The 21,962-nt window shown below is 46.0% G+C and overlaps 1 protein-coding gene across 1 annotated transcript; it reads right to left on the bottom strand.

Moving 5' to 3' along the window:
* Window positions 1-2,470: 2,470 nt before the first annotated feature.
* On the bottom strand, window positions 2,471-10,607 carry CYP7A1 (cytochrome P450 family 7 subfamily A member 1). Its single transcript, XM_075353251.1, has 6 exons — window positions 10,442-10,607; window positions 9,693-9,933; window positions 5,454-6,058; window positions 4,526-4,656; window positions 4,246-4,424; window positions 2,471-3,383 (listed from the first exon to the last, which is right to left on the bottom strand). Exons 1-6 carry the CDS (start codon window positions 10,519-10,521, stop codon window positions 3,084-3,086), a joined length of 1,536 nt encoding a protein of 511 aa, XP_075209366.1. The 5' UTR covers window positions 10,522-10,607; the 3' UTR covers window positions 2,471-3,083.
* Window positions 10,608-21,962: the final 11,355 nt, after the last annotated feature.

Here is a 21,962-nt window from a genome sequence, read left to right as displayed (position 1 = left end):
AGATTTATTACAAATCCCCACCCTATGTTGTCTCTTCCATTGGCCAGTTAAGAATTCCTGACCTGTTTACTCTCTCTCCCCCAATTCATTGTTAGTTTCTGTACTGTGTGTACCTCTCCCCCTACAATCTTTATAAGCTCCTGTATTGCTTTCTTTCCCACCCCAAAAACCATTCATTATAAGTCCCTGTATTGTCTTCTTTCCCACCCCAATTCATTATAAGTCCCTGTATTTTCCTCTTTCCCACACAAAATTCATTATATAATGCTGTGGTTCCCCCTCTACCATCCCAAATTAATCAGTATTTGTACTGTTCTCTCTCTTTGCAGCAATAAAGTAAAATGTCTGTTTTATATGACCCGGTTATCAGAAATAGGTGGGAACCCATGTCATTTTTTTTTTTAAATCTTTATTGTTCAGCAGCGTACAGTCATGTTCCAAATGCAATCATGCTTGTTGATTGGCTGTGTTGTAGACTTTCAACAAACTTTATTAACATACGAACAGTACCCAAACTCGGATGCAAACTTTTTTTTAAAAGTCTGCATTCAAGTACAAGCCCCGGACACCTAGTGTCTGGTACGAACCCCAAATTTTACAGTTCAGGTTTGCTCATCTCTTTTTGGATGTAGATATGGCAGGTTCTACTATATACTGTATGAATGTAGATATGGTTATTATTACATGTCACAATATTTTAGAGACTATATTATGTTATAATTTTACTGCTATTATAATACTGTATAACGTTATTTGGGAACTCTGTGGCACAACTAATATTATTTAAAAATCCTATATAGAGACTGTCACATGCTCTCGAACGTAGAATGAAATAAATCCAATGTTGTTTCCTTCTTCATTTATCAGTATGGACATTTGGTGCACCTCTTTTTGACACTGGATGCATGGAAATATACAGTTTTTTGTTTACTTGGTAATTTGCGCATAATATATACATTACAATGGGGTCTAATGAAATAAACGGGCAGTGTTTGTGAAAAACATTGTAAGTTGGATCTATGGAGAAGGGTGGAAAGGCTGTGACTGATACTCTTTATTTAGTCTATAGGTTGTAGAAGAGAGAATGCAGCAGGTCCCTATGAGCAGTAATATTTGCATAAAATGTAACTGTATTCAGATTTCAAATGTAATTTATAGGGGTTTTCTGGGATCAGAATATTAGTGGATCAGCATTAGGTTTGGTCATCAATGTTAGATTGGTCAGAGTTCGACTTTGGGCACCCCCTCTGATCAGTTATTTTGTGGTCCACAGCCGTGGTGTGAATTCTGCAGTGTCTTCAATATTCACATTGGGGCTTTAAGGGTGCTATACACGCTGCAACATCACTAGCGATCTCGTTAGCGATGTAACACACCAGATCGCACATACGATTTGCCGAGATCGCTCATAGGTCATGTTTTAAGTGGCGGTCACATGAGCAAGCTTGGCAAATCTTATCTGCTATCTGGCGTCACATCACTAACGAGATCACTAGCGATGTCGCAGCGTGTAAAGCACCCTTTACCGTAGACAAGGTGCAAGCAGAGTGCACTTTGTAGACATTGAATTGGCATATTGCTCTCATAAGAACCACCGCCCCTTTAAAGAGCTTATTGATGGACATGCTAAAAATTAGAGGGTCGCTGGTCTAATATTGATGGTCCTTTCTAATCATAAGCAGTCAATATTGCAAACCAGAAAACCCCTTTAAAAGGTATTTCTATCTTCACAAGTTGCGTTTTGCTAGATGTCACACTGTTAGGACCCCCATTGATCTTGAGATTGGGGTTCTGAAATGCCCTATTTGAATGGAGCTGTGTCAGTACATAGGCACCATCAGTATATTCTAATGGAACATTTCAGAGACTCTCAGGATGAGTCGTTATCCCAGTGGTGGGAACCTCAGCAGTCAACAAGTGAGGACACATCTTGTGGAGAGGTGAGAGCATATGAATATGGGTACACCCTGTAAAGCTCCTGAACTCCAACACAAAATCCCAAATACAGAGACTTTCATCTACAATGTGCCATTTGTAATGGAAAAGCCGTTGTACCATTTATACCTTAAAGGAGCTGTCTAATCAGTGCTGGCTTCTGTTTCCCCGCCTTTCAAAAAAACAAGTTAATCAACAGGAAGTGAGGGCTGCGGCTGCACTCACTTCCTGTTGATTGCTCCTGTCTCCAAATGCACTCATAGGACATGAGGCTCATGTGACGTCACAATCCCATGAGAGCCCCAGCACTGCAGCCACGGCACCATTGGAAGGACGCCAGTATTGGAGGTATGCTTTATTATTTTACCTGGGGGCAATATGTGGAATCAGAAGGGGTTGTCTTAGTAGTGGACATCCCCTTTAAGGAACCTGGATGCTACTGCTATGCTGCACTATGCTTTTCCTTTATGAACTGTTGTCAAATAATCTGTTCCAGAGCAAAACTATCCTACAATGATTCCAATAAAGAAATTAATGTATTAAAAACAAAAATTAGTTTATTTACAAGTAATTACAGAACAGAAATAAGTCCAAATTTTGTATATAACAGGAATATTTTCTATGCAAATGTCAGCACTTTATTATACAGACCTCGGTTGTGTAATAGACATTGAAATGCAGAATACAGAGTATAACGCCACAGATTAATTCCTTTATTCATTGAACTCCTTGTAGACCATTATTTCTGATATATGTAATCAACAAATATTATATACAATGGGATTTATAGTTAAAACACTATAAATACTTATAGATAGAACACTGAATCATGTCTCACAGTACACAATTTAAAAAGATAACTACAAAATATACAACTCCATAAGGCTCTGTTCATATTACTGCCTTCTCCATTCCATCAGGTATTAAAATTTTACGGCAAGTATGGCGTAGTCTGCAGCACTAAATAAAAATGATGGACCCCATGGAAGTATTCAATGCTCTCATGACTCCATGATGGTTATGAGATGGTTATCCAGCCCTTTAGTGACTGCTTCTTATACTCCACTTTAACTCAACCTGTATTTTATGATGAATATACAATTTTACATTACGTCAAATAATAGTGAGTACTAATTAGGCCGATTTATTTAATGGGCTTTTAACTTGTATTTGAAATCAACATCATGAGTCGGCTGTAAGATGCCAAGGCCTGCGCGAGACTGATCCAGGGGTGGGCACTTTACATTTCTATCTACAAGGTCCATCTCGAAGTAAGAAATCAGCAGGGTCACCAATTGTTTGATCTCATGCACTGCAAACTGACGGCCAGGACACTTGGTTTTCCCGGATCCGAAGGGCAAATAGTAATATTTCAATTTCTTTCCCTTAAGGTAAAAATCTGTCTTTTCTTTGCCGTGCTCGTCCAGGTACCGATCATATTTGAATGTCTGAAAAGTGAAGATATAGGAACATAAGGACAGATCTAATATTCATAAACAACAACGCTCATTCATCCAGCTATGTCTCCCGATTCGCCCATACACAGAAATATTTGGCTCAGCCGAGTGTTTATGGGTTTCCAACAAAAAGAGCACAATACACCGATGCCAGACTCATCTGGCAGCAGCTTATCTGCCTGCATAACGAAAGCATTGGGTTAAAAAAATCTGTAGAAATGAGTGAACACGAGGTTCAGTGTTCATACCAAGCACAGATTTTACAAAAAAAAAAACCAGAGTTTGGATTCGGAGTTCAGGTGCTTTACGTATGCAAACCACTTACGCGAACATGCCTGTGCTCAGGTACACTGGGTACTCAGCCCAGTGCGAGCCACTTGCAGTGTTTGAATGTCTCACACTGGGGGGTAACAACAACATTAGTGATCGGATGTAGTGTATAGTTCCCCCAAAAAAATGGAAAAACCTTGGCCATCCTCCCCCGGAATTGATATGTTTGTGGCTGGCTGCATGTGGGCGGAGACCAGAACTACCCAAACAGTGACTTTCATTGGGGTTCAAGCCAAGTCCGGGTCCCAAACCAAACTTTGTCAAAATTCCGAATGAACACTCCGAACCGGACTGCTACGGATCCGGTCGTCTCTAATTATCTGTATAGGGAGGGTTGTAGGTCCCATACACATTAGACAGATGCGAATAATTTGGCTGAGTTTTATATAATGTGTATGGGACCTTAACTTCTTCCTGTAATGGCCAATATGGCCACCCTTTCTGTAGCTATCCAGTAATAAATGGAAGGTTATATGTTATTGTACCCACATAATGGTTTGGAAATACACAGTGTAATACTCACAAAAGGGTCCTCATAAACTTCAGGGTCTAGGTGAACAATCTGGGGGTAGAAGGCTACAATATCATCTTTACGGATGGAATATGTCCCTTTTTCTTCCAGTTGTAGCGCAAAATTCTCCTTGGCCACTCTGACATTGAGAGATGCGCTGGATAGCCTCATTGATTCCTTGATTATGCTGTCTATATAACAAATGACAAGAAAAAATATACCGTAATTTAGTGATTGTTTGAGTACCAGGCTTGGCAAAGAATAGATAACCTATCACCAATGTAAAACTTACCTAAAACAGGCATATCATCCAGCTGATGGCGATTCAGACAAATGTGCTTGTCATCAAAGGTCACTTTCTGAGAAGCTTTTTCCAAAACCTGGCTGATTTCCTCAGTGGCTGCCTTCATTGCTTTTGGACATCTGTTAATTCATAATAAAATGTTATTTTTCTATTGAAATTATATAACACTTGGATGGTACTAGGCAAGCTATGGGGAGGCAGTGATTAAAGGGGGGATGCAGTGATTATAGAGGGGAAGCGGTGACTATAGAGTGATGCAGTGATTATAGAGGGGGATGAAGTGATTATAGAGGGGAAGCAGTGATTATAGGGGGATGCAGTGATTATGGGGGGGGAAGCAGTGATTATAGAGGGATGCAGTGATTATGGGGGGATGCAGTAATTATAGAGGGGAATCAGTGATTATAGGGGGATGCAGTGATTATAGGGGGTAATCAGTGATTATAGGGGGATGCAGTGATTATAGGGTGATGCAGTGATTATAGAGGGGAAGCAGTGATATAGGGGGGATGCAGTGATTGTAGGATGGAAGCAGAGATTATGTGGGGAAGCAGTGATTATAGGGAGGTGCAGTGATTATAGGGGGAAAGCAGTGATTATAGGGGGATGCAGTGCTATTGGGGGATGCAGTGATTATAGAGGGTAAGCAGTGATATAGGGGGATGCAGTGATTGTAGGATGGAAGCAGTGATTATATGGGGAAGCAGTGATTATAGGGAGGTGCAGTGATTATAGGGGGGAAAGCAGTGATTATAGAGGGGAATCAGTGATATAGGAGGGATGTAGTGAATGTCGGATGGCAACAGAGATTATAGGGGAAGCAGTGATTATAGGGGGAAGCAGTGATTATAGGGAGGTGCAGTGATTATAGGGGGGGAAGCAGTGATTATAGAGGGGATGCAGTGATCAGTCTTACCTGAGGAGGTAAAAGACACACCAGAAAGCTGCCGGAAGGGTGTTGGCTAGAGATGCCCAGAGGAGTGCCAAGTGGGTCTTTGCCTTATCTGCATCATTTAGAGTGGAAACTGTGTCATTCAAATACATCCTAAGGGTGACAATGTCTGAAAGGTTGATTCTTTCCCTAAGTTTTTCATGGAGCAAACCATTTGCTAGTTTCTCCCTGGCATTATGAGCTGATTTGAAGACATGAATGGGGAGACCGGCTACTAGGGCAGGGAAGATCTTGTCAAATTCTTTGAAGTTTTCAATGGCGTTGAGTATGAGTGCTCTCTGTGCTTCCTGTCTAGCTAAACTTTGGTCATTCTTAGCATTTAACTCTTTGCCAAAAAGAGTCAAGTAACTGGACTCAAACATCACTCGGTAGCAGAAGGCGTAGAGACCGTCGTTTTTCCATTCATTTGCTTTGGATGCAATAGATTGCATCATCGTGTGTTGAAGATTCTCCATCATAGCACTTATAATGGCATCCAGCGCGTCTCCCTGCATTGTCTTATTAAAGGTCTCGTGTATATTTTCGGTGGTTCTACCATGAACGGGATTCATGCTGCTGTGACCAAAAGCCTGGCAAAGAACACAGTTTATTCTAATTAATATACAATTAAAGTGACTAGAGAGACAAAGCAAAACTACTCAGAAGCTGTTCTAATTAATATACAATAAGGACAACATTAAATAAAAAGGAAAAATACTAAAAAGCAATACTGCATCATGTATATATGTTTAAAGCACTACTCCAGCATTTTTTATTTCTCTGCTACAGTGGTGTTTTAAATCTAAGTCCCTTGCCCCCTATCTTATAGTCACCCACTCTGGCTTCTTCATCTGTTTTCAGCATTGCTCCGGTCTGTCTCCTGCGATTTATGACCTACCGGCAGCTCCAGTGTTATCATGGAGCACGTCGGAGCTCACAACTCAATAAAAGTCTGAGAGCCTCATTCTGGCTCTCATAGACTTGCATTAAGAGTTTCTGAAGTAACTTCTCACTTAAGGGCAGTCAGAAATTATAGGCACAAGATAGTGCTACAGGATCGGAGAGATGCTGAATAAAACAAGAAGCCACTGGAGGGTGAGTGTAAAGCCCGCTACATACGCTTCAATATATCTCACAATCCGTCGTTGGGGTCAAGTTGTAAGTGACGCACATCCGGCATCGTTTGTGACGTATCTGCGTGTGACAGCTACATGCGATCAGGATTGAACGCAAAACCGTTGATCGCAAACACATCGTATCATTCTCTAGAATTGAGCGTTTTGTTGCAAGAACCTAGTGAATTGTAACGTGTGGCATCCCTCATACGATTTTGTTGTCTGATGCTATGTGCGCAGGTGTGCGCTCTGCACCGCAGCGTAAAAAAGGTCTGCTTCAGAGCGCAGCTGAAAAGCTGCGTTCTGAAGCGCCTCACAATGTCTGTCATGCACTAATCTCTGTCAGTCGGTCACTATCTCTGTCCCTCACTCTCTGTCCATGTCAGTCTATCCCCCTCTCTCATATACTCACCGATCCCCGATCCCTGGCGCTGCACGGCATTCACACTGCTCCGGCGGCTTTTACTGTTTTGAAAAAGCCGGCCGCCCATTAAACAATCTCCTATTCCCTGCTTTCCCCGCCCACCGGCGCCTATGATTGGTTACAGTGAGACACGCCCCCACTCTGAGTGACAGGTGTCACACTGCACCCAATCACAGCAGCCGGTGGGCGTGTCTATACTGTGTAGTGAAATAAATAATTAAATAATTAAAAAAAACGGCGTGCGGTTCCCCCCATTTTTAAAACCAGCCAGATAAAGCCATACGGCTGAAGGCTGGTATTCTCAGGATGGGGAGCTCCACGTTATGGGGAGCCCCCCACCCTAACAATATCAGCCAACAGCCGCCCAGAATTGCCGCATACATTAGATGCGACAGTTCTGGGACTGTACCCGGCTCTTCCCGATTTGCCCTGGTGCGTTGGCAAATCGGGGTAATAAGGAGTTATTGGCAGCCCATAGCTGCCAATAAGTCCTAGATTAATCATGTCAGGCGTCTATGAGACACCCTCCATGATTAATCTGTAAGTTACAGTAAATAAACACACACACCAGAAAAAATCCTTTATTAGAAATAAAAACACACACATATACCCTGGTTCACCACTTTAATCAGCCCCAAAAAGCCCTCCTTGTCCGGCGTACTCCAGGATGGTCCAGCGTCGCATCCAGCGCTGCTGCATGGAGGTGACCGGAGCCGCAGCAGACACAGCCGCTCCGGTCACCTCCACGCAGGTAATGAAGACAGCCGTGCGATCAGCTGCTGTCACTGAGGTTACCCGCGGCCACCGGTGGATGCAGCGGTGGCCGCGGGTAACCTTAGTGACAGCAGCTGATCGCGCGGCTGTGTTCATTTGCTGTGTGGAGGTGACCGGAGCGGCTGTGTGTGCTGCAGCTCCGGTCACCTCCATGCAGCAGCGCTGGATGCGACGCTGGATCATCCTGGATTACGCCGGACAAGGAGGGCTTTTTGGGGCTGATTAAAGTGGTGAACCAGGGTATATGTGTGTGTTTTTATTTCTAATAAAGGATTTTTTTCTGGTGTGTGTGTTTATTTACTGTAACTTACAGATTAATCATGGAAGGTGTCTCATAGACGCCTGACATGATTAATCTAGGACTTATTGGCAGCTATGGGCTGCCAATAACTCCTTATTACCCCGATTTGCCAACGCACCAGGGTAAATCGGGAAGAGCCGGGTACAGTCCCAGAACTGTCGCATCTAATGTATGCGGCAATTCTGGGCGGCTGTTGGCTGATATTGTTAGGGTGGGGGGCTCCCCATAACGTGGAGCTCCCCATCCTGAGAATACCAGCCTTCAGCCGTATGGCTTTATCTGGCTGGTTTTAAAAATGGGGGGAACCGCACGCCGTTTTTTTAAATTATTTAATTATTTATTTCACTACACAGTATAGACACGCCCACCGGCTGCTGTGATTGGGTGCAGTGTGACACCTGTCACTCAGAGTGGGGGCGTGTCTCACTGTAACCAATCATAGGCGCTGGTGGGCGGGGAAAGCAGGGAATACGAAATTGTTTAATGGGCGGCCGGCTTTTTCAAAACAGTAAAAGCCGCCGGAGCAGTGTGAACGCCGTGCAGCGCCGGGGATCGGGGATCGGTGAGTATATGAGAGAGGGCTGCTAACTTCAGTTACTCAGGAGATTAGCGGTCACCGGTGAGTCTTCACTGGTGACCGCTAATCAGGGCGCGACACAGACAGAGCCGCAGCATGACAATGAAGTCGGGTTAAGTTCACCCGAGTTCATTCTGACAGTGCGGCTCTGTCTGTGTCTGCTGTCATCTGCCATTCAGCTCTGCTACATGGCTGTCTGTGTCTGCTGTCATCTGCCATTCAGCTCTGCTACATGGCTGTCTGTGTCTGCTGTCATCTGCCATTCAGCTCTGCTACATGGCTGTCTGTGTCTGCTGTCAGCGGCCATGTAGCAGAGCTGAATGGCAGATGACATAGTAAAAACGCATCCCTACACATTACACACGCTTGGCAAGTCAATAAATAAAAAAAAAAAAAGGTGCTCAATGCATACGTCACAGAACACATGATCTAAAGGAGCGCACACAAAATTGACCAATTTAACATAGACTACTAACGCTCGTGTGACAGCAAATGAACGACCAACGTGAAATCTCATAGATCCCGTATGCAACCTGGGCGTGTCACATCGCAAATGCGATTGTACAACTAATTGCAACGTGTAAAGTGGGCTTTAGAACGGGGACAGGGGACTTACATTTAAAGCGCAACTCCAGCATTGAAAAAAAACAAAAATGCTGGAATGGTGCTTTAAAGAACAATCAGCTGAGACTATATACCCTAATGATGGTATCGACAATGCCCACTGCAAAACTATGTCCATAATTCCCAGAAGATTACCTTACAAATATAATGAAATACTGAAATATTTCCAAATGCAGAGAATATTATCTAGATTTGCAGTGACAGGGTTCTTATGGCTGAAGTATATTTATTAAATTATCAAATATTTATTTATTTCCAATAAATAATTGTCATTTTCACAAGTGAATGATAGGCGGGTATTTACGATCTGTGAAATGTTACAATATAACTACGTGGTTTCTTAAGATAACATTGAAATGGTTATCTGCTAATAGAGTATTGTAAAATAAGTCATTATCTCGTACTTTACCTTGGCAGATGTTGCATAGTGGAATTTCTGCCAATCGAAGTGTCGACCATGACGCATTACAGCGTTAAAGGAAAATGGGTCAGTCACAAAATGGACAAATGTTCCAGCAATTTTGCAGGTGAAGACATCTCCGTATTTTTTCTGCCTTGATCTGAGAAACTCTAGAGGGTTGGCACCAAACTGCAGGGCACATCCGAGGTATGGAATCAAGCCATTTTCCAGAGGTGGCTCTCCTGGTTGCCTACAATGATAGAAAGATATATGCACATGTATATATTAGCTCAGTGACCTATATAATCACATTGAATGTTTATACTGTACATAGCCATTATTTACTTAACTTGCTTTTTCTTTTGCCAAATACATGTTGTACTGACCATTACAGAGTCAACTAAAAAGCCGAAGTCAAATATTTGATAAAGGTGGACACACTGCTATTGGCACGTTACTTACCTTTTTTTTTTCTTTTTTTAGTTTTATTTATTATTTAGTTATTATAAATAACAAAAATAAATTAATTTAATGCATCATAAAACACAGAAATGGAAGTATTAGCATTTCCTATCTATGCATCTAGTAAAAAGCAAGCCATCACTACTGTAGATAAAGTAAAATAAATAAATAATAAAACTATACAAATAATAATAATAATGATAATTATAATGATATAATAAATAAATATTGATATAATGTTATAAATTTATATAATAAGAATAATAATAAAAAAATAAATCATTTTTGTTTCTTACCGTCTTCTAATGCCAACGATAAGCCAGAAGAAACAGCACAAAGCCACCACTAATCCCCATATCAGTGAGATGGTCAGCATCTTTTCGGGTATAGCCTTGATGGGGCAGGAATGTGGAGCACACTTGTAGCTAAAAGCCAAGAGCACTGCAGCTCCAGCATGGTGAACGCCGCCTATATATACCAAAAACTAATGGGGGCTGTTGACTATTGAACTCTAGTAGCCATGAAAAAAAGGTACTAATTAACCTCTCCACCAATAGGTGGCTTGCTTTTGGAGCTCTCACAGGTATCTGTAAAAATTAAAAGAAAAAAAAAAATCAACCTAGACCATTGCAGAAATGGCCTTGACCGTAGTCCATAGGTATGTGATGAGTTTCCAGTGTAAGCAAAGAGTTGTAATAGTAGATAATTTGAAGGTCACTGGGGTGTGTGCTCAAACTCTCATGCAACAATATGAGATACTGACTATAGTTCAAGTCCAGCGGTTACTGTAGAGCAAATTCAAAAACATGCATGTCTATAGGGAGTCTTCTTCTAAGTGTATGTATGCACATATATTTATACTTGGAAATTGAAGAAACACCTAGATTATTTTATGTCCTTTAAGCCATTTATGAATAATTTTGATATGGTGGCCAGGTTCATTCTCTGCTGAATAAACATTATGAGAATACACTTGCCATGAAGGGTAATAATGTTTAGGTGGGTGGTATATATCAAAGTAATATCCAAAAGAATATCAGACAGTTCAGCACACTGCATGGAAATCTACAGTACAATGGATTGGTGAGATGTGTCGGATCGCTGGTGGTCTTACTGCTTTAATATTAAAATCTCTCCCTAATATTGTGTATTGTACAAGGCAGCAGAAAATGTTCAATTCACAGAGGAACCAACTCTGCACATGCTCAACTCATGTGAAATGCAGCTCAATCAAGGCTGCCATCACACAGATTATCCACCATGAGATTATCCACCACAGATGATGTCTATGGTACTCCTCACTGCCACATACAGACAGCCTTGCCCTCATAATTATTATCTGTCCATGGCATGGTCAGGCATGATTAAACAAAGGCATCTGATTGTGTCTCTAAAGCTGGTGTCACACTAAACGACAGCGACAACGACGTCGCTGTTACGTCACCATTTTCGGTGACGTAACAGCGACCTTGTAAGTCGCTGTTATGATCGCTGCTTAGCTGTCAAACACAGCAGAAGCAGCGATCATAAGGTCGCTGTGCTACATGTTCAGAGAGCAGGGAGCCGCGCTTAGCGCTGGCTCCTTGCTCTCCTGCAGCACACATCGGGTTAATTAACCCGATGTGTGCTGCAGCTACATGTCACAGTTCAGAGAGCAGGGAGCCGCGCTTAGCGCTGGCTCCTTGCTCTCCTGCAGCACACATCGGGTTAATTAACCCGATGTGTGCTGCAGCTACATGTCACAGTGCAGAGAGCAGGGAGCCGCGCGCACTGCTTAGCGCTGGCTCCTTGCTCTCCTTGCTACAGTATGCATCGGGTTAATTACCCGATGCATACTGCAGCCACATGTCACAGTGCAGGAGCCGGCACTGGCAGCAAGAGCGGAGGCTGGTAACCAGCGTAAACATCGGGTAACCAGGGAAAGGTCTTCCCTTGGTTACCCGATGTTTACGCTGGTTACAGCTTACCGCAGCTGCCAGTGCCGGCTCCTGATCGCTTCATTTCGTCGCTCTCTCGCTGTCACACACAGCGATGTGTGTGTCACAGCGGGAGAGTGACGACCAAAAAATGAAGCTGGACATTCAGCAACGACCGGCGACCTCACAGCAGGGGCCAGGTCGTTGCTGGATGTCACACACAGCGACAGCGACGGGACGTCGCTGCAACGTCACAGAAAATGGTGACGTAGCAGCGACGTCGTTGTCGTCGTCGTTATGTGTGACACCAGCCTTACACATGCTGGGTCCTTGAAAGGATCAAACTGGGGAAATGTTCCACTTTTATCTTAACATGATATACTTTGATATTTTCAGCAAAAAGCTGGAAGATTAAACCTGTCTCTCTCCTCTCTAAAGTCAGAAAAGGTTATCAAGAGCTATTGGTGTGTCGCCCAAGGAATACCGATCCAGCTTCTGGGACGCCACCGGGTCTTCTTCTGTATATGGCAACAGGTATGTTAGTTTTTATTATCGTGATGCCACTCATGGCTTGCGGTCAGGGATATGGGTGACCGCCACTGCAGGTTTAACGAGCGTCTGGGGCTGATGGGGTCTGCAGTCGGATGGTGTGGCCTCCCGTGAGTGAGGCTGGCCCCAGGGGCTCGGGTAGGTAGGATAGCGGGTCAGGAATAACTCAGGCTCAGTCCAAAAGTCTTTCAACTGCTTTTTACTCACTTCTAGATGTTTCTGTGAGCTGACCCAGGCGATGCTTCAATAAACCAGGTGAAACCAGGTATTCTTCAAGCCAGTCTGAGCGTGACACTTAGCTTGCCTTCCTAGCACTTCTGTTTTCCGATAACCCCTGACTTGAAGTACCGAGGGGTCTATCCAGTGAGTCGCAACTGCCTTTTCTCCCCTGTGTTTGGCCCGTTTGCCGGCAGCGTGGACCAGGTGAGATGGCTTCAGGCTCTATCTCCTTATGGGTCTCTGCGTTGCTGTTGAGGCTTGGACTCTGTAGGTTGGTGAGGTACTTGTAGTTCAAATACATAATAGCCACTGGGTAAATTTCAAATATCAAATTATAAGATAGCAACCTTTCTCTTTTTGCAGAATTGGTTTTTTTTTAAATTTAACTTTTAATGGATCCTCTAAAATTATGGTCAGTACTCACAAATAAAAAGACAAACAACCAACACATAAAAGGTTTGGCCCCTCCTGTCTATTCAAAGGATATGTGCAAACCAAAACTATAGTTGGACTTCCACCGCTATAGTAATAGGACTTATCTCACCACATTGATAGGTGCCACTTACATTAAACTCCACTGCTAATAAATAATCGGATTTGTCTCACCAAATTTCATAGGTGCCACTCGAGAAGCACGGCCGCTCCTGCCACGTGCATGTTATTTAGGTGATAGGTCCATATTTTGTGGGACCTGAATTGGATATGCCGCATTTTGACTCTGTAATGAGTCTATGCTAATTGCATATGATGCAAATAACAGGTTCATGTTTTATGAGACCTGAAAAGGATTTGCCGCATTTATGACTCCCCTGAAGAGTTTTCCTGAACGAAACGCGTAGGGGGGTACACCTGGTTCTTTAAGGGGTTCCATTTTGAGAGTTTTTGGACCCCAATGACCGAAAAAGTGGCACCTATGAAATTTGGTGAGACAAATCTGATTATTTATTAGCGGTGGACTTTAATGTAAGTGGCACCTATAAATGTGGTTTGCACATATCCTTTGAATAGACAGGAGGGGCCAAACCTTTTATGTGTTGGTTGTTTGTCTTTTTATTTGTGAGTACTGACCACAATTTTAGAGGATCCATTAAAAGTTAAATTAAAAAAAAAATTTCTGCAAAAAGAGAAAGGTTGCTATCTTATAATAGGTACTTGTAGTTCCCCTCATCGGCAGGTTTAGCAGATAGTTAAACTGGAGTCTGCTATTGGGACCTTTATCCCGTACATGCCTAGTCACCAGGAGCACCTTTTCAGCGCCCTCACTCGATGACCGTTCTCCCCCACTAACTGTAACTACACTGCGCAGGGTCTGACTAGTGGCAGCGCGCGTGTCTGCGTCTCCTAGCTACCACCATGCTCCACTACCAGACTGGCCCTCCTCTCTTTCCTTACAGCCTCTGCACTTTAGCCCCCAGCCCCTCCACTACACCTGTTGATGAGATTTGAAAACTAGCCCTCTTTGGAGACTACCCAAGGGTCCCCTCTAAAGGTGTGGGAGACCTGGTTGCTATGTGTCTGTGCATACACACCTCATTCTGGCCTTTAGGATTACCTGGAAGTACTGTACCAGCATGGGTGCAGTACTCAGTGGTGCCTGACCGGGTCAGGGGTGCCACATTGGCAGACTCAAAACAGCAAAATCAGGAACCAAAGAGCTCATCACTCCAGCTCCAGAGCAGCAAGTGGCCAAGTGGTCCCCTCTATATGGATGACATGACCATACTCATTAGTGCACAGTAATACATTTCATATAGATTTGATCAAAGCTCAACTTCAAAAAGTCGAAGACTATGCTTGGGATGCTCAATGGGCGAGCAGGGGGATAGTGGAACTACTGGACTGAAGCTACCAATCACTGGCCTGGAGAAATATACTGGATCTGCCGCCAAGTCTTCACTAAAGCCACCAGAGGTGGCAATAGGCACACATGCTGGTAGACAGTCGACAGAGGGAAACCCTGGAGGATCAACGGTGCCATGGATACAATACATGTAGCAAAAAAGATCCACAGTACTCTGGTCAAAAAATGAAGCCGCCTATGGGATCACCACACATTCAGCGACATAGGGACGCACGTCCAAGTCAAGTGATCACTTGATATAACATATTATAAAAAATAAGTAGTGACAATGTCCCACTGGGTGAAGTTCAATTCAGTTCATCTTTATTCCATTGGTTGAACACAGCAACGTTTTGACCGTGGTCTTTTTCAAGCATTTTTATGGATACAATACAGTCTCTGGTTGTAGAAACAGCAGCAGCCGATATCATGGACTCGGTTGGGATGGATAGATGGATGGATGTGGCAGAAGCTGCCAATGTAGATAATTGCAGCAGTGGCAGTGGATATCATGGTAGGCGGCCGGTGTGGATGCTTGCTTTTTCAACCTTTTTTTTGCTGTACACTACATGTGATCATGCTGTTGTTACACCCAGTGTACGCCGTTCAATCTCTGCAAGCGGCTCGCACAGGGCTGAGCACCGAGTGTACCTGAGCACAGCTGTGCTCTCTCAAGTTTTTTTCGCACGTAAAGCATCCAAACCCCGAACCTGAACCGTGATTTTTAAATTCGGTGTTCGGTTCGAAAACGGACGCTTAGGTTCACTCATCTCTAGTTAGCATAATTACCTAGTGTGAATATGGTTGACTTTGTCAAGCTAAAAATATTGGCAAAAAGTGGACATTATAATAAAATAACAAGATGACCTATTTTTGCCCATTATAACCCATTTCACTCATTACACAGTAACTCCCTCCAATATTACTTGGCTGTCGTTTCAGCTGCATGTCTGTCCACAGAATCCAATTACTGATGTCACTGCTACAGACAAGTCAATAGAGACAATCGTGGAGTATTGGAGTGGCGGCACTCGATTGTCAGTGGATATGAAAGGGTTAATATAGGTTATTTGCTGTTTTATCATAAGGCCTACCTTTTGGCATTTTTTGCTCATAGAGCCCCCACTAAATGGGTTTGTAGGTTCTCGACATCGTTCCCTTGCTTTCCACTGAGTGCTCCCTTTACCTCCCACATAATTTTCCATAATAAGATTTATGAATATGTGCAAAAAGCAGATTGTAAACCATGTTCAATACCCTGCTGTGTACTCATTGTATATATCTATAGAATATGATGGAATCAATTTTTAAAGAATAAGTAATACATAATCCTAGTAAAGAAGATAACTCCCTTTCATATGTGTATTGCGGTTACTTCTTATAATAATAATAATAGCTGATCACTGGAGTCGTGCCATCAGATATTTGTATTGTGGCTTTGATTTTGGAAGAAACGGTTTAGATGGCTTTGAATTATGGTTAATATGCTATAGTTACATCACGTTAGTACTAAATATGGCATCTGGTGGCCTCTGGTCATACAGTAATTGTGCCTGTTATCTGATGTGATAAGACTATGCATAATATGAGAACGTGTAAAGTTTTAAAATCGATATGACAGGCCATAAAAAGATACACGTGGAAGAATGACATACTATTCCATACCATGCAATTCTGTAATGAACCTAACAATGAAAGAAAGCCAAGCACAATGCATTTTAATAAAATTAATATTTTGCCTTTCACACTAAATGGAATGTAGTGTAGACAACTTAAACTAAGGTTATTATTCTTTTTTTGTATTGCAAGGGTTGTCTGTTTTTTTTTATACTGATGACATATCATCAATATCAGATCAGTTTGGTTCCTACACCCAAATAACATTGTATTGCCTGAATAACAGACATACAGAGCCAGCACAATACAAAGAATTTAGGATTCGCAAAGAGCTGATGAACTGTCCTTGTTATAGTATTTTCCTCACTTATATAGCACCATCATATTCTACAGCGCTGTACAGACATCATCACTGACCGCATTGTGGCTCACAATCTGTCATGCGATGTTCGGCTCTGCACACACCTGCTGGCACGGCGTTGTCAGACACTGTTCACACCACAGAGTCTGACAAGCAACCTGAGGCTTCTGGATTGTTCAGCCAGGGCCAGGTATCACCTGGTTCAGGTTCTCTGGTCTTCAGGTCTGCAGGAGTTAATTCCTGCAGACTTGTGAGTAACACCTAAGAGCTCAGGTTGCCACGTGCTGCTGTCTCCTCCCTATTTAAAGCACAGCTTTCTGCCAGTTGTCACGCTCCCTGGCTCCCCTGTCACGCTCTCAGGCTCCCCTGCCACGCTCCCCGGCTCCCCTGCCACGCTCCCCAGCTCCCCTGCCTCGCTCCCCGGCTCCTCTGCCAGGCATCCCCCGCTCCACAGCCTCCATGCCCCATCACCTGCGGTCCCCAGGCAGCCCGGTCCCCGCTCCCGGCGCCCGTCGGCAACTCTGCTCCAGCCCGGCTCTCCTGCCTCCTGTTCACCGCTCCCTGCTCTGGCTTCTGGCACCCGGGCCTCGCGCATGCGCATTAGGGCGCGCGCGCGGTCATTGACCCTCTCTTAAAGGGCCAGTGTCCTCCAACAGGATATTGAAGAATCAGGTACAGGGTATATAGGGAGATCCTTTTCAAGTGGGCGGGGACTGTTCTTCGTGTTTTGCTAAGCTAGGAGTCAGGTCTCCTTGTGTCTTGTGGTATACTTACCTATCTCTCTCCTAGAGCCGCTCCTGCCTCGCCAACCGGTCCTGACGATACCCGAACCCCGAACGGTGACGGTCTGCCATCCCGTCAGTTCATACCATCTCCGATCCCTGTGGTGACCCGTCTTCTCGCTCCGTCGGTTCCGGACTCTGCCTGATGTCATCTCGGCCTCCGAACCTGAGCTCTGTCACCCGGACTACCTACAGTGACTCCGTGGTCCCAGGGACTTCTACACTACACTCCTCTGAACGGACTGTCCTGCTACCCGTAGTGCTCCGGCTACCGGGCACCTTGCCTTCGGTGAGGTGTTCAGCCCAGTGGATCCACCTCCTGGGTCTGCCCGTCCACCTGGCCCTAACAGTAAGAACAGGCCATGGATCCCGCCGAAGCACTAGCGACCCAGCTGGGCACCTTGCAGCAAGAACTCGTACGACAGCGCGAGACCCAGTCCCGCATGCTGGCCTTCATATCCTCGGTGGATACCCGCCTGAACACGCTGCAAGCAACTGCCACGTCCCTGGCATCTCAGGTTACTACTGCACAGTCCACGGCCACGGTTCCCGTGGCGGCTACCTCGGAAGCTTCTAAACTCCGCTTGGCCTCTCCACCCCGATATGCCGGAGATCCCAAGACCTGCAGAGGATTCTTAAACCAGTGCTCCCTCCATTTCAAGCTGCTTCCGCACCTGTTTGCCTCTGACCAAGCCAAGGTGGCATTTGTGATGTCCCATCTAGAGGGTGAGGCACTGGCCTGGATGAACCCCTTGTGGGAGAAGGAGGACCCTGTGACCACTAACATCCAGGACTTCCTGCAGGCGTTTAGAACCACCTTTGACGAACCCGGACGTGCCGCCGCATCCGCCTCATCACTCCTCAGGCTACGTCAGGGGACCATGACGGTGGGGCAGTATGCCATCCGCTTCCGCACTTTGGCCTCAGAATTGGGGTGGAACAATGAAGCCCTCACCACCGCCTTCTGGGAAGGACTCTCCAGTCGTATTAAGGACGAGCTGGCAGGCCGCGATGTTCCTTCCACCCTGGATGCCCTGATCGCACTAGCCACCCGCGTGGACCTCAGATTCCAGGAACGATCCAAAGAGGTGTCCCGTGAGAGACGTCCGATACGGCATTCCTCTCCTCCGCAGAAGCCCGCCGTACTTCAGTCAGTGTCGTCTGGTGTCTCTGTCCACGAGCCCATGCAGATTGACCGTTTGCGGCAGTCCGAACAACGGCGAGCAGACCGGCTCGCCAAGGGCCTCTGCTTCTACTGTGGAGAGGGCACACACCTGCCAGGTTCCTGTCCAGAGAGGCCGGGAAACTCCAAAGCCTAGGGTTGGTAGGAGAGGCCACCCTAGGTGCTGGGACTCTCTCAGACCCGGTTACGTGGACTGTTCAAGTAACAACGGGAGAGACGCGGTTCACGGCCGAGGCGTACCTCGATTCCGGGGCAGCAGGCAATTTCATCCAGCAGGCCACGGTGGACAAGTACCAGGTGCCTGTTACTCCACTCGACAAACCCCTCGTGATTGCCTCTGTAGATGGGAGACCCCTCTCTGACACCATCTCGTGGATCACCAAGCCGGTGGAACTACGTATCGGTGCCCTGCACGCCGAGAACATCGCTCTCTACGTCCTCCCACACATGTCTCATCAAATCCTGCTGGGACTCCCCTGGTTACGGACACATGAACCGTCAGTCAGCTGGTGTACTGGTGAAATCACCCGATGGGGCTCCTCTTGCCACGAGAACTGTCTGAAGACTATACAGCCCATCCGACGACCTCCGGTTCCGGAGTCCCTACCGGGACTGCCCTCGGCCTACTGGTCCTTTGCGGACGTCTTTGATAAAAAGGAGTCAGAGGTACTGCCTCCACATCGTCCTTATGACTGTGCCATCGACCTACTCCCGGGAACTACACCACCTCGAGGACGGATATATCCTCTGTCTCCTGCTGAAACAAGGGCCATGTCTGCCTACATCACGGAGAACCTGGCAAGGGGATTCATTCGGAGATCCTCCTCTCCTGCTGGAGCAGGCTTCTTCTTCGTTAAGAAGAAAGAGGGCGACCTACGCCCATGCATTGACTACCGGGGATTGAACCAAATCACCGTGAAAAATAAATACCCCCTGCCGCTCATCCCCGAATTGTTTGATCGGCTTAGAGGAGCTCGTGTGTTTACCAAGTTGGATCTTCGGGGTGCCTACAACCTGGTCCGCATCCGCTCTGGGGACGAATGGAAGACCGCATTCAATACTCGCGATGGGCACTAAGAATACTGTGTGATGCCCTTCGGCCTGTGTAACGCACCAGCAGTCTTTCAGGAATTGGTGAACGACGTGTTCCGGGACCTTCTCTACGTCTGTGTGGTGGTGTATCTTGATGATATCCTGGTCTTCTCTCCGGACCTCCAGACTCACAGAGAGAACGTGCAGCTGGTACTACAAAGACTGAGAGAGAATCGGCTGTACGCCAAGTACGAGAAGTGTGTCTTCGAGCAGTCTTCTCTTCCCTTCCTGGGTTACGTAATCTCCGATACCGGCCTACAGATGGACCCGGAGAAGGTCTATTCCATTCTGAACTGGCCCCCTCCTTCCGGACTGAAGGCAATCCAACGCTTTCTTGGATTCGCAAACTATTACCATCAGTTCATCCCTCACTTCTCTGCCCTGACTGCACCTCTCTCCGCCTTGACCAAGAAGGGGGCTAATCCAAAGGACTGGTCACCTGCGGCCGACGCCGCGTTTGGCTCCCTGAAACAGGCATTTGCTTCCTCCCCTGTGCTCCACCGTCCTGAGTTAAACCGACAGTTCACCTTGGAGGTGGATGCCTCCTCCTCGGGAGCCGGAGCAGTGCTCATGCAGAAGTCCTCCTCCGGGAAGATTGTTACTTGCGGTTTCTACTCCAAGGGCTTCTCAGCGCCTGAACGCAACTACTCCATCGGTGACCGAGAGCTATTAGCAGTCAAACTGGCTCTGGAGGAATGGCGCTACCTTCTGGAGGGAGCAGTGTACCCCGTGATCATTTACACGGACCACAAGAACCTGGAATACCTGCGGTCCGCTCAGCGACTGAACCCACGGCAAGCCAGGTGGTCCTTGTTCTTTGCCAGGTTCGATTTTCAGCTCCATTTTCGACCCGCGGACAAGAATGTGCGAGCAGATGCCTTGTCCAGGTCATTCATGCCCATGGAACAGGAGGAGGAGACATCCCAGCCCATCATCTGCCCAAGTAAAATCATTCCGGTGGCCCCTGTCACCCTGGCCCAGATACCGCCCGGGAAGACCTATGTCTCTGAGACTGACAGGCAAAAAGTGTTGCACTGTGGCCATCCCTCGAAAATAGCCGGCCATGCTGGTCAGAAGAAAACATGGAGTACAATTGTACGTCACTACTGGTGGCCATCCCTTCGCACGAACGTCGCTTCTTTTGTCTCAGCCTGCTCCTCTTGTGCCAGGAACAAGACGCCCAAACACCTGCCATATGGTCGTCTTCTGCCTCTGCCTATACCCTCCGTTCCGTGGCAACACATTGCAATGGACTTTATTACAGACTTGCCCCTGTCCTCCGGACACACAGTCATATGGGTCGTGGTGGATCGGTTCTCCAAAATGGCTCATTTCGTCCCTATGGCTGGACTGCCCTCTGCCCAGGAACTCGCTGACGCCTACATACAGCACATCTTCCGGTTGCATGGCTTTCCATCACACATTGTGTCCGACAGAGGAACTCAGTTTACCTCCCGCTTCTGGAGGGCTCTCTGCAGACATCTGGGAGTGACTCTGGACTTTTCTTCAGCCTACCATCCTCAGTCGAATGGCCAAGTGGAACGAGTCAATCAGATCTTGACCTCCTTCTTACGTCACTACGTTAACGCCCATCACGACGACTGGTCCACGCTTCTTTCTTGGGCTGAATTCTCCCATAACCACCACGTCAGTGAGTCCTCCTCCAGCTCTCCCTTCCATGTCATTTACGGACTTCAGCCTTCCGTCCCTTTACCTGTATCCTCTTCCTCGGATGTCCCTGCTGCTGATGCTGTAGTCCGTGACTTTACAACAATTTGGGACTCTGTCAAGACGTCCCTTGGACGTGCTTCCCTGCGGATGAAGAGACACGCAGACAAGAGGCGTCTGGATCCTCCGTGTTTCTCTCCAGGAGATCTGGTCTGGCTTGCTTCCAAGTACGTCCGATTGAAGCTACCATCATACAAGCTGGGTCCTCGCTACATTGGGCCGTTTAAAGTCCTCAGCAAAATAAATGAGGTCTCCTACAAGCTGCAGCTCCGGGCCACGATGAGAATACCCAACTCCTTCCACGTCTCCCTGCTCAAGCCGGTTGTCCTTGGTCCCTTCTCCGCTGCTGCCAGTTCTGCTCCTCCTCCTATTGCTGATGATGACATCTATGCGGTAAGGGATATCGTGGCCATGAAAACCGTACGGGGCCGACAGTTCTTCCTGGTGGACTGGGCAGGGTATGGTCCTGAGGATAGGTCCTGGGAACCCTGGGAGAATGTGGGTACTCCCCTGATACGTGCCTTCCTGTC

The sequence above is a fragment of the Anomaloglossus baeobatrachus genome, chromosome 6 (genome assembly GCF_048569485.1).
Source record: "Anomaloglossus baeobatrachus isolate aAnoBae1 chromosome 6, aAnoBae1.hap1, whole genome shotgun sequence".
In the NCBI taxonomy this organism is placed as follows: domain Eukaryota; kingdom Metazoa; phylum Chordata; class Amphibia; order Anura; family Aromobatidae; genus Anomaloglossus; species Anomaloglossus baeobatrachus.
The sequence above is the reverse complement of the archived record's forward strand: the minus strand, read 5'-3'. Positions and strand labels throughout refer to the sequence as shown.